This window comes from Mustelus asterias, chromosome 25 (assembly GCF_964213995.1).
Source record: "Mustelus asterias chromosome 25, sMusAst1.hap1.1, whole genome shotgun sequence".
In the NCBI taxonomy this organism is placed as follows: Eukaryota; Metazoa; Chordata; class Chondrichthyes; order Carcharhiniformes; family Triakidae; genus Mustelus; species Mustelus asterias.
The window spans coordinates 561,667-573,776 of NC_135825.1; the positions used below are offsets into that span (position 1 = coordinate 561,667).

A 12,110-nucleotide genomic window follows, 5' to 3' on the forward strand; every position below is an offset into this window, starting at 1 on the left:
AATGAGGAAAGCGGCGAAGCTCCAACCGACAGCCTGCGCCTCCGAGAGAATCCTAGCCTCCGCGAGCTGCCCGCTGACTGACAGCTCCCCCAGCCAATCACGCCTGGCACTCCGAGCTCCCGGCCAATCAGAGCCCGGCACCCCGAGCTCCCGGCCAATCAGAGCCCGGCACCCCGAGCTCCCGGCCAATCAGAGCCCGACACCCCGAGCTCCCGGCCAATCAGAGCCCGGCACCCTGAGCTCCCGGCCAATCAGAGCCCGGCACCCTGAGCTCCCGGCCAATCACAGCCCGGCACACGGAGCTCCCGGCCAATCACAGCCCGGCACACGGAGCTCCCGGCCAATCACAGCCCGGCACACAGAGCACCCGGCCAATCACAGCCCGGCACCTAGAGCTGTCCGCCAATCAGAGCCCAACACCCTAAACATCTGACCAATCAGAGCCAGAACCCGGAGCTCCCGGCCAATCAGAGCCCAGCACCCAGAGCTCCTGACCAATCAGCGCGAGGTGGCGGGGCGGAGCTTGATACAAAATGGCGGCGATGAAGCGGGAGGGTTTTGGGCCTCGGTGAGAATCTACGGGGGGGAAAATCCACTCGGAAGCGCCCGAGCAGCGGCTCAATCGGCCAAGCTCCGCAATCGCTGAGGTAAAGTATCGATTAAACAGCGCCGATTGTTCCGATTCTCTCCCGGAGGGGAAGCGAAATGAAGGAGCGGCAGTGAAGGAGCGGCGGCGGGCAGCAATCCGCGCAATCCGCCCGGCTTCTCGATCCACACAAAATCCCACAAGAAACTTGGTCCGAACCTTCCAACACCACCTGCGTTAATCATTGCGGCAGTGCGAGAACATGAAGGAGAAAGACGTGTCGCCCAAAGCTGGCGGAAAGCGCGGGGAGGAAAGACGAGGCGGCCATCACCAACAACCCAGGAAAATGGGGAATAACCACAACAGCATCAACAGGAACAACAAGAACCATGGCAATGCCAAAAGGGCTCGTAATGTCAGCGGCAAGAGGACCAACAACAGGGACTATGATGTTTACCCTCCCAACCGGACTGCTAATAACTTGAGTCTTTCTTCTGCTTCAAGGACAAGTAGGGCTGAGAGACAGCCTGGTGAATACAAAACCCTGAAGATCAGCAATTTGGGTTCCCAGCTGAGTGATGGTGCCATTGAGGATGGGCTCTTCCACGAGTTTAAGAAGTTTGGGGATGTTAGCGTGAAGATTTCCAGGGATGGGGATGAAAGAGTGGCTCTGGTGAATTTCAGACATTCTGAGGATGCCAAAGCTGCCAGGCATGCCAAGGGCAGGCTGGTGCTGCACGATCGACCTCTGAAAATTGAAACGGTTTATCCTCCTCCGAAAGGAAGAAGCTACTCCCCTGAGCTGGATGGGTATTCCGCCCCAAATGTTCAAGGCAACCGTCATAGGCAGAGATCTCTGTCTCCTGCAGGACTTGGATACAGAGAACACCGGACTCAGCAGCGCAGTTCTTTGGGGCGTCAGTTACCACCTCCTCCACCACCACCACCACCTCCCCAGAGAGATTTGGAAAGAGAGCGGGATTATGCATTTTATGAAGGCCGGGCACGAGCTGCTTACACACTCGACAGAACCACATTCAGGGAGGATGAGATCTTGCCGGAAGATGATAAAAGAGCTAATAGGACGTTGTTTATTGGTAACTTGGACCCTTCCGTTTCACAAAATGATCTTTTGCTTGCATTTGAAAGGTTTGGAGTAATTTTAGAGGTCGATATCAAACGGCCACCACGTGGGCAAGGGAATTCATATGGCTTCCTGAAATTTGAAAACTTGGACATGGCCCACAGAGCAAAGATTGCAATGTCAGGAAAAGTGATCGGGCGAAATCCTATCAAGATTGGGTACGGAAAAGCAACCCCCACCACTCGATTGTGGGTTGGGGGATTGGGTGCCTGGGTTCCTGTAGCTGGTCTTGCACGGGAGTTTGATCGCTTTGGGACCATAAGATCTATTGACTACAGAAAGGGAGACAATTGGGCTTATATTCAATATGAAAGCTTGGATGCTGCACAAGCTGCTTGTACTCAGATGCGTGGCTTTCCTTTGGGTGGACCAGATCGGCGGCTCAGAGTTGATTTTGCGGATACCGAACATCGATACCCTCAACAATTTCTACAAGCCTTGCCTCTGCCTCATTTTGATTTGATTGGAGACGGCCTTCTTCCTCGTGGTGCGGAATGCCTGAGGGGCAGAGAAAGGAATTCTCCTCCAATGCATTACAGAGAGAGGGACCTTTTTCCAGGCAATGACTGGCATGTCCTTTCTGTCCGGGAAAGAAACCGGAATAGCCATGAACCATTTGACCATCTTGATCGTGAAGTCCGGGATAGCTGGTCTCTTGAACGTGGACGTGACCATATTTTACAAAATTGGGACCAAAGGAGAAAAAGGAGAGGCCCTCTAGAAACACGCCCCACTGATTGTTCACCCAGTAATGACCGCTCCAGAAAGCGGCGTTGTATTTCGCCTGATCGCAGCCCGGGTAATAGCAGCCGTGATGGTGGACGACACAGTGACTCAGACCGTGATGCGAAGAATGAACGGTATTCACCAGGTCGGGATCCGTGTAACAGCACAGAGAAAGTTCCCTGTGGCAAACATGAGGTCAAAATTATAAACTTAAATGAAAAGGATAAAGACCGCAAACACAGAACTACAGAATGCGCAAGTCCCATGAGGAGCAAATCTAAATCCGAGTTGGGCAATGTCAAAACATCTGACAGCTTCCGGGAATATGAACGCAAGTTGAATGTAGCGTGGCATGGTATGCTGGTTCTAAAGAATAGTTCTTTCTCCACGAACATGCACTTCCTCGAGGGTGATCTCAGTGTTGCAGCCAACCTATTAGTGGATGTTTCAACTGGTGGAAAAGTCGCACAATTAAAAATCACTCAGCGCTTACGACTGGATCAGCCGAAATTGGATGAGGTAACAAGACGCATCAAGGCATCAGGCACTAATGGATATTGTGTCCTGTTGGCCGTACCAGCATTGAACAACGTGGAAAATGCGGAAGGGATGCCCTCTTCTGTAGAGCAAGCCACTTCACCACAAAGACCACTGAGAAACTTGGTGTCCTATCTAAAACAAAAGCAGGCTGCTGGTGTCATAAGCCTGCCTGTTGGAGGAAGCAAAGAGAAGGACCACACTGGTGTGCTTCATGCTTTCCCCCCATGTGATTTTTCTCAACAGTATCTGCAAACCTCTGCTCGAGCCCTGGCCAAATCTGAAGAAGACTGTCTAGTTATAATAATTGTACGTGGTACAGCTTAGAATTGAAAGTGTTTGTTGTGCTACCGCTGTGTATTGTGATGTGTACGGAATGCAAAAAGGGCAAAGTTCACCAAACTGTCTGACACTTTAATCGCATCAAGTTCTGGGAGCCCTAGGTTTTTATTTACACAAACACCAACAAGACTGAGCTGGGAGCCTTGCTTCTAGTAAAAGTAGATCATCTACCAATTAATAGAAAGTATTATTGTTGTCTTATGAAACTAGTGCCCTGCCTAATGCCTAATTCAGTCACAATAATGCTAAACTGGGTATGTAGTTATTAACATTTTTTGGGCTGGGTGGCCCACATTTTTAAAAATTTGATTTCCCTTTCTTTATCCTTGTCTCCACGTCCTCAGTTTTAAAAAAAACACTCTTGAAATCACCACTTCTGGATGCTTCTTTACTCTGTTTTTCACAAACTATTCCGTACTACATTTCAATACACCAGCACTGTCACCTGATTATAAACCATGAACTGTACAGAGCTTGAATGCTTCCTGCATTAAGGTAGCGCCTACCTGCCGGTGCTAGAGGCCAGTAGTTGATTATTTCTTCAAGTAGGATTCACTATTGGAAACAGAGTCCGAAGGGTAATTCTCCTTTAATGTTATTGTTGAAGGGAAAAGCAACTGTTGAAAATCCAGTTGTTTTCTAGTTTTGTAAATATGGCAACTGATACAGGAGAGTAGACACCTTGAAAGCTGTTTTATATAATGTGCTGTAAAGAGTTGTAGGCTGTTCTGTTTTGCACTTATTATCTTTTAGGCACCAGTAATATTCAAACTAAGTTGAAGCAGAGTAAGGTAATACTTTGTCTTTCCTGCCTGATGGTTCAGAAAACCTTTTTAATTACTTGGATTTCAGTCCAAAATCTACAAATTTGGTTGATTTAATCTTTAACATACCTAAAGAAAATGGCTTAAGCTTTTAGAACCAGTGATCGGGACAGTAAAGTCAATTTTTATGCCATGAAAAAAAAAGCCAACGGTTTAATTATATATGTCAAGAATCTGGAGTTGAAAAGGACTTGTGTGAATGTTTTAAAATGTGTCTCTGTACTTGTTCTTTAGAGGGCTAACTAGTCAGTTGTGAAAAGAAGAAAATGAACCAAAGCACAACAATTTGAGAAAACTCCCAGGTCATTGCCCAGGTTTCCCGCCCAGTCCGGCAGAGACTGGCTCAAATTTGGATATTTGGCCCTTTGTAGTCAGTTTGTTGGCACTCGTATAAATGTGATCACTGGAACTGAGGTGCAACAGAGTGACTGGTCCATTGAACCAGCCCAGCGAGTGTCAGCGCATTTAGGAAACAGGGTGGATCAAATGATCACAAATAGAAGACCATTTATCCTGTATAATAGCATAATATCCTTTGCAATGAAAGTGGTTACTGGAGGTGGGCAGCCATGTTCGGACATTTTATATATTTTTTCCAGCTGAGCTGGAACCTCCTATGTGTTTCTAAAATTATCTGGCCAGATTTAATTTGGGGCGACACCTTTAACTAGATTAAGTCTTTTGGAGAGGGGAATGAAAAGCAAAAGGGAGCTGGTCCTATGACGGCACTATTTACTGCAGTCTGTAAGTACTACTGTTCATCATTTGGGCAGATTTTCAAGTAAAATCTACACACAGGATTCAGATTTCCTGTTTTTGATACGGCATTATCCAAATGTACACTTTGACATTGTTGTTTCTTCCCTAATGTAACAAATAGCTCTGTGAGGTCCTAGTCACAGAGACAGAAGTAAGAACTGTTCAATATGTGATACAAGTTGGGAAACTATTTGATTTACAATGATCTTGAACTAATGGGAGATGCTGTTTGAACAAGTACACAGGCATTATATAAATGGCACAAAGAAAGATGCTTTCAGTGGGGGGGAAAAAATATGCAATGCACACTGACTCTCTGAAAGACAAAACCAGAAAAGCCTAAACTCTCAGCTGGTCACTCACTGTCTGTGAAGAGAACAGTCACTGTTCTGTCTTGCTGCAGATGCTGACTGACCTGCTGTGTGTTGTCAACTTTCTCTGTTTTATTTTTTTGCTTGCCTATCGGATGAAAGTACTTCTCCCGCCTTCAGCTTTCCATTGGATCTGGGACATTGGGGCACTGGTGATCAGTACTAGCTTGCAAAGGTTATGTATTTTGTTTAAACAAAGTTAAATAGTAGTCTGTAGTGTTTTTCTTGTTGGAGGAGTTTGCAATGCTCAGTGTCACTGTTTCATAGTATTAAAGATAAAACTGGCCTGCTTTCCAGCATACTGAAAGTATCTAGCTCTCCCCAGTGAATACACGTTGTAGGGCAGCCTGTAGTGACTTAACTCATTAGCCAAGGCACCAGTTGGAATGTGACAATTGGCTTTTGTGCCCCTGCTCAAATAAAAATGACTGTCCCCTCAGTTTAAAAAAAAAAATCACTTCTCATGATATGAGTGTCACTAACCAGGTCGGGATTTATTGCCTGTACCTTGTGTTCGAGAAGGTGGCGATGGTGGGCTATACCCTTGAATCACTGCTATCAGTGTTGTGAAGGCCGTCACATTTCTGTGCAGTTATCTAGTGGGAAGATGATTGGGCTGTGATAACTTGACATAAGTGGCAGAATGGGAAAACTAAGTCACTGGAGTGAGGAAAGAGGGCATGGGGGTTTAGAAGTGTTGCTGATGGTGTCAAATGAACTGTGTGTATGTGAGCATTAAGAAGAGGGAAGAAAGCTAGAGATAGGATGCTCCAAAATTACTTGATGCGTACACATACATGCTTGTGGGAAACATTTGTTTATATAAAGGCTTCCAGCAGCATATTGGAATGCAGCACTGTTGGCATTAGGATGTGCTGATCCATCAAATTATTTTACTTGCATTCCGCTAGAACTACCCTTTGCTAATGTCAAGTCAATGCAGTAAATGACTTCAAACGAATACAGATGTTTACATAGCAGGAACGCATTTTGGCACGAGGGTGGGGTAGCAAGTTTTTTTCCCCTGAAATTGGATGTGTGCACACTTGTACACGTGCATGCTAAAAACCAAAATGAGTACTTTCATTTGATTGGATTTTGGGCCAAATAAAGTTTCACAAAACACAGGAAGGTGATTGCAATTGACCTGTATTGGTCTAATTAAATTGGCATGGAGATTTTTAAAACACTTTTTGCAAAGGAGGCAAATCCAGTTAAAGCAAGTCCGTGTGCACTGTCCTGAACATTTTAAGTTGTGAAATGTATGCTTTAAAAAAAAAATAGCACCGATGTTTTTGGTTTAATCACAATTTTGTTTTAGACAACTGGAGTGGAGTGTAAAATGTATGAAGCATCAATCTGGAGCACCCGTTTGAACAGTTGGCATGTTGTCCCAAGAACTATGTGTTCAAAAGCTGCAGTTATTCTATAATTTAGATTATCTTCAATATTCTGAGCGTGTAGGTGCAAAAGTGTGTTTGGGTGTTGGCTTTCTCATTCCCATAGCACTAAAACAGCAGTCTTTCTCTAACCATAGAACTTCTGTTTTCAGTAGAATAACTGTGACTTTCCTTAGAAATTAAAGGGAGCACTTAGACAAAATAACAATCAGAATCCTGCTATAGGTTTAGTTTTAAAGTTTAGGTGGTCTCCTTACTCCTTTTGCCTAGTTTAGTCCAGAACTGTTCCCCTCTCCTCATCAGTCTGTGGCTCTAAAGGCCAGCAGACAGTCCATCCCCAAGATTTGGCCAATGTCACCAATTGAATGGAGGCTTGAGAATGGTCATTGGAACCAATATTTTTGTCTTTTGTTTTATATGTTTTTCTTTCCCCTTCTCCTGCTGAGATTGGGAACATTATAGGCAGTTCTACCTGGAACCACTGCATAGTTGAACATCTGTTTATTGTTGACTCTCGGATGCTGGGGGTGCAGTATTGAAACACAGACCTGTGACTTGTAAGAGGCACTCTTCCAATTTTATTTTCTAGTCAGTGTGTTGCTGTCCTCTTGACTTGGTTGGAGTTCTAGTAGTCTATACATTTTTAAAAATTACTTGTTGATCTGCATAGGCTCACATCATGAGGACAAGTTCTAGGCACCATCATTACTGTAAAATGCATAATGCTTCTAACATGCTATGGTCTGTATTGTTCTCTTCCCATTCCTGGCAGCCAAGGCATATAATTATTTTGGTGCAGGTATCCCCATCCCAAAAGAAGAAATGGTCTTAAATGTTTCAAACTGTAAATGACCCAGAGTGTTAGAAATCAATTGTAAATGAGGATTAAGAAAAAAACTGTAAAGGATCTTAATCTTCAAGCAAGTCTTCAGACTTGCATCAGATAGTCTTGATTAGGGACTATTTAACATAGGACTTTTATCTTGAAGAAAAATATCAGCTTTTACAATGTCTTTGACAACTCTACATCAAAAAAATTTGTTTAGAAATCTAAGGTCTTGGTGCCTTAGTAAGAAGCAGTTGCTCAGTAGCATGCCAACTGAATTTCCTTAGAACTATTTTTTTTTGAAGCTATGTGTAAAATTACTGTATTCTTGTTAGTTATATAGAAGAAACTGGTGTTGCATGTATTTTTTGTGTCTAATTTGATATTTCTTTCCTGCAAAAACCAAGTGGCAGAATATTTGAATGGCAAAGCTGAGGAGGAGACTTCCTGCTGGGATTTAGTACAAACCGAAGACAATGTTTGTGTGAAGTAGAATGGCCTGTTGCAGGGGGAAAAGATTTCTGTTATTTTGTTTTAAAGAGCTGGAATGGCAGCTTGAAAAATATATATAAAAGTTCCTGTATCTTCTAATGTGAACCAGGTCCTGTGTTTTGAGGGGAAAGATGATCTGCTGCTGTGTGCTGTTAATAGCTGATTTCTGGGGGAGAAAGGAAAAGCTATTCGGGCTCAACCAGCTGAATACAGGCTTTCACAGACACGTGCGTTGAGCTGATTATGTTGTCAACCAAAATCAATAAAATGTGTTTTCTTTTGAGGAAAAAAACTGCGTTGGAGTAAGTTTGAATGAAGCAAAAAAACATGACCCCCTTGTGTACATTTGAGGCTTTTTGTTTCGGAAGGCCCCGATATTTGAGGAGGAAACATCAGCGTCACCGTTAACTTAACAGTGGCCTGCAAGAAACGAAATGGGGGGGAACATTCCCCACTTGAAATGTGAGAATTGACCGCTGGCTGATCATCTTGATGCTGTTCTAATCGAAGATCCAGAATTGCTTGAAAGAGTTATAAAAAAAAAAGTTTTGATTTATTTTTGACCTGACAAATCTGTGAAGTGTTTGAAGAATGTGAATCCTTCAAAATAAGTCTCGATCTTGCTACCCATGACCAAACCAAAAAAATCAAGGCATTCCGTGCTTCCCCAAAGTAAAAATATTCAGCTTTCCTCGAACGTTGCCTAGAATTGTAAGGCAATGCCCCCATATCCTGGAGCTTTAAAAGCGTGCCATTTGAGTGCTTAATTTCGAGAGGAAGAAAAGGTACTATACACCTGATATGTCATCAGGGCTAGCAGTTGGTTTAAACACACTTCCTTTACTGTGTTACTGGTGCCTTTTTTGATGGATCCGTTGTGGCTTGTAACAGTTTCACACCCCATGGATGTGCATGTCTTTCTTAGGTACCCAAACTTATTTATACCTGTCTTGCCTCAACTCATCAGTGAGCTTTCGACTCCAGTGTTTTGACCTAGGAGACCTTTTTATATATTTAAAAACCGAATAGAATTGCCCAGTAACTAGCTGATAAGCTTGCACTGTTAACTAACAGAAGACGTCTGGTCTGAGTTTCCCTCGCAGCTGCTATGTTAAACACTTTGTAAAGGAGAGGGAGAAAACACTTCTGCTCTACAGCTTTTGCAAGACAACTTTTATCACCATTGGATGCTATGGATTGCTGTCTACAAAGGTGTTTGCACTGATTAATATTAATGTGTTTGCACCAAGGTAAGGTTTTTAAAATAGGATTAAAATATTCAATAGTAATCTTGTAGAGTTAGGATGTTAACCTTTTGGTTTATGTTTTGTCTTAAATTGCCTTGGCACAAACTGGAAAGATGTGAACGTGAAGCTTTGTGTGGTTTTTATGCTTTGCAGACACTACTAGCTCTCCTGTGTCTGGTAAAGCTCTTTTATGGTGATGTCAATCAGAGGGATATTTTTAGTAATGTATATTTTTTTTAATTGCATGTCAATGTTTTGGCGTCCAACATAATCCATATATCTTGCTGAGTATGGTGTTTTCAGGCTGAGGCCACTTCGAGATGTTGCAAGTTGCATCTTCTGTGTAAAGTTAAGGATCACATGAAGGAACAGTGGTGGAGTTGGGAAAGGGGCATGGGTTTTTGGAAATTGACAGACTAAGACAATTCACTCTCAACTCCTATTGCCCTGAATATCTAATCCTGTCACCATTTCAACCCCTTTGGACTTGGATGCACAGTTTTGTTTATAACGCACCCTGTAATATATGACCATACTCTCTGTAGCTAAATGCTACACATCTCAGGACCATGAGTAGCTAATATTTTTCACCTTGATACCCAGAAGCTCAACCTTTATGAAATATAAGCTACAGGAAAGCAAACATTTAAGTGAGGCTCTAATCAAAAACATAATCTGTCTTTTTCTAATCAGATGATGCTCAACCTATTATTGTGTTTTCAGCATGTTAGCATTTGTTTTAAAAAAAATATATTTCAAAACCTGGCATCTCCCCATTCTGAAGCAGCACTTTGGGCTTATTGGAGTTGATTAGTTTCCTTCCTGTTTTCAGATGTTTGGGGATGATTGTTGACCAGATTTTGTAAAGGTGTTTGATGCTTGTACCATCCATTTCCAAAGACAATATTTACATTCAGGTTTGTGAGAGTACAGAGGCTTTTGGAATGATTCTTAAATTGTAATGCTTAAACGTTGCGTTGACTAACTTTATCCTGACCTTTTACCAGATTCTCTAGATAATCTATCACATTGTTATTTGTGGCCCTAGTCTATTAGCACCCTTAGTATTCCCTCGCACCCTCTTTCCCCACCCCAACAGCTCCTTCCAATTCCAGCACTCTGCTTCCCACCTCCACCCCAAATCTGAAGCCCAAACTATTTGGTCTTGCTTCTAATTTTTTTTTTGGTTTGTCATCGTGCAATCTTTTAGTTTGGGAGGCTTCTATTGGTGGTGTAGTTTCCTTTGAATAAATCCAAAATCTGGCTGTTGCTATTAGCTTTAAGATGTATATAAATCAACATGATTTAAACCATAGAAAATTACAGCTCAGAAACAGGCCTTTTGGCCCTTCTTGTCTGTGCCGAACCATTTTATGCCTAGTCCCACTGACCTGCACTTGGACCATATCCCTCCACACCCCTCTCATCCATGAACCCGTCCAAGTTTTTCTTAAATGTTAAAAGTGACCCCGCATTTACCACTTTATCCGGCAGCTCATTCCACACTCCCAGCACTCTCTGCGTGAAGAAGCCCCCCCTAATATTCCCTTTAAACTTTTCTCCTTTCACTCTTAACCCATGCCCTCTGTTTTTTTTCTCCCCTAGCCTCAGCGGAAAAAGCCTGCTTGCATTCACTCTATCTATACCCATCAAAATCTTAAACACCTCTATCAAATCTCCCCTCAATCTTCTACGCTCCAGGGAATAAAGTCCCAACCTATTCAATCTCTCTATCTCTAAACACTCTATCATGAGACCCAGTGGGTGCATAACTTGTGTGACCCAAAAAGATCTCCACCATTCTTAATACTGAAATCTTAACGTGAGTAACTAAATTGGCAATCTCAATCAAAGACAGAAAACAAGTTGAGGTTGAGTTTGAAAAGTGCAGCACAATGTGAAGTTTAGTCTGAGGCATGTTTGAGCACTGCACCAGGTGACTGACTTTGCTTTTAACTTCACTTTGATCAGTGGGGTGCCCTTGATCCAAGGGGGAAAGAAATACCGGTAAAGTTTGGGTAGAGATACTTGCTCTGACCATTTTAAGTAAGTAGTCTATTGTTTTGTAATTATTACTGTAAATGTTTTTAGTTGATTTTAAACTTTTCTCAGCATGTCCTTGTTACCTGGCGAACTATCTAGGATGTACAGTTACCTAGAGTAAGACGGGTAATTCTGGAAATGGGCATTGGGTCACTCAGCATCTGAAAGAGAAAAGGTGAACCAAATTGTATGTTCTGACAAAAACAATATTAGCCTGTCGTCTTTTGTCAAAAGCTGACTAATCTGTATTTCTAGTATTTTCTGTCCTCATTTTAGATTTCCATTCCTTGAAGTTTATATAATATACACACACATGTATTCTGTCCCCATTATTTGATTAGACTTCCAGGATAAACTTATTCTGACCTGAAATGTGTGGCATCAGTTTGCATTTGCAGCGTTTGCCAACCAGGCCAGAACGATCAAAAGAGGTACTGTTATTGGCTTTGGTGCCATGAGAATGTGGTGTGGGGATGGTGGCAAATCAGCTACGCTGATAGAATGATGATTCTTTAGTATGGGGAAGTCAGACGAGTATGGTTTTATATAAATTGAGTGCTGATCTAATTGGATCGAGATGCTGGTCTGGAGCAGATGATTACTAAAAGATGAATTGATGTTTCCTAAGATGGTGGTGAACATGGGCAATTTCGTTAAGCATGCCATTTCTGTTTATAGTTCATTTCCCTTTGCTGTTGGGCACAGTCGTTCTTCCATAATATTGTCACCATTAATTTTGCAATCCCATACGTTGTAATTACAATTTTAAAATTGGGCAGAAGTGTATACTAAGAAGGCTCCAGATTTAACCAC

At 42.7% G+C, this 12,110-nt stretch overlaps 1 protein-coding gene across 1 annotated transcript; it reads left to right on the forward strand.

The window, feature by feature from the left end:
- Positions 1 to 525: 525 nt before the first annotated feature.
- Positions 526 to 8,645, forward strand: rbm15 (RNA binding motif protein 15). Its single transcript, XM_078241966.1, has 2 exons — positions 526 to 3,302; positions 7,923 to 8,645. Exons 1-2 carry the CDS (start codon positions 849 to 851, stop codon positions 7,935 to 7,937), a joined length of 2,469 nt encoding a protein of 822 aa, XP_078098092.1. The 5' UTR covers positions 526 to 848; the 3' UTR covers positions 7,938 to 8,645.
- The last annotated feature ends 3,465 nt before the right edge of the window (positions 8,646 to 12,110 follow it).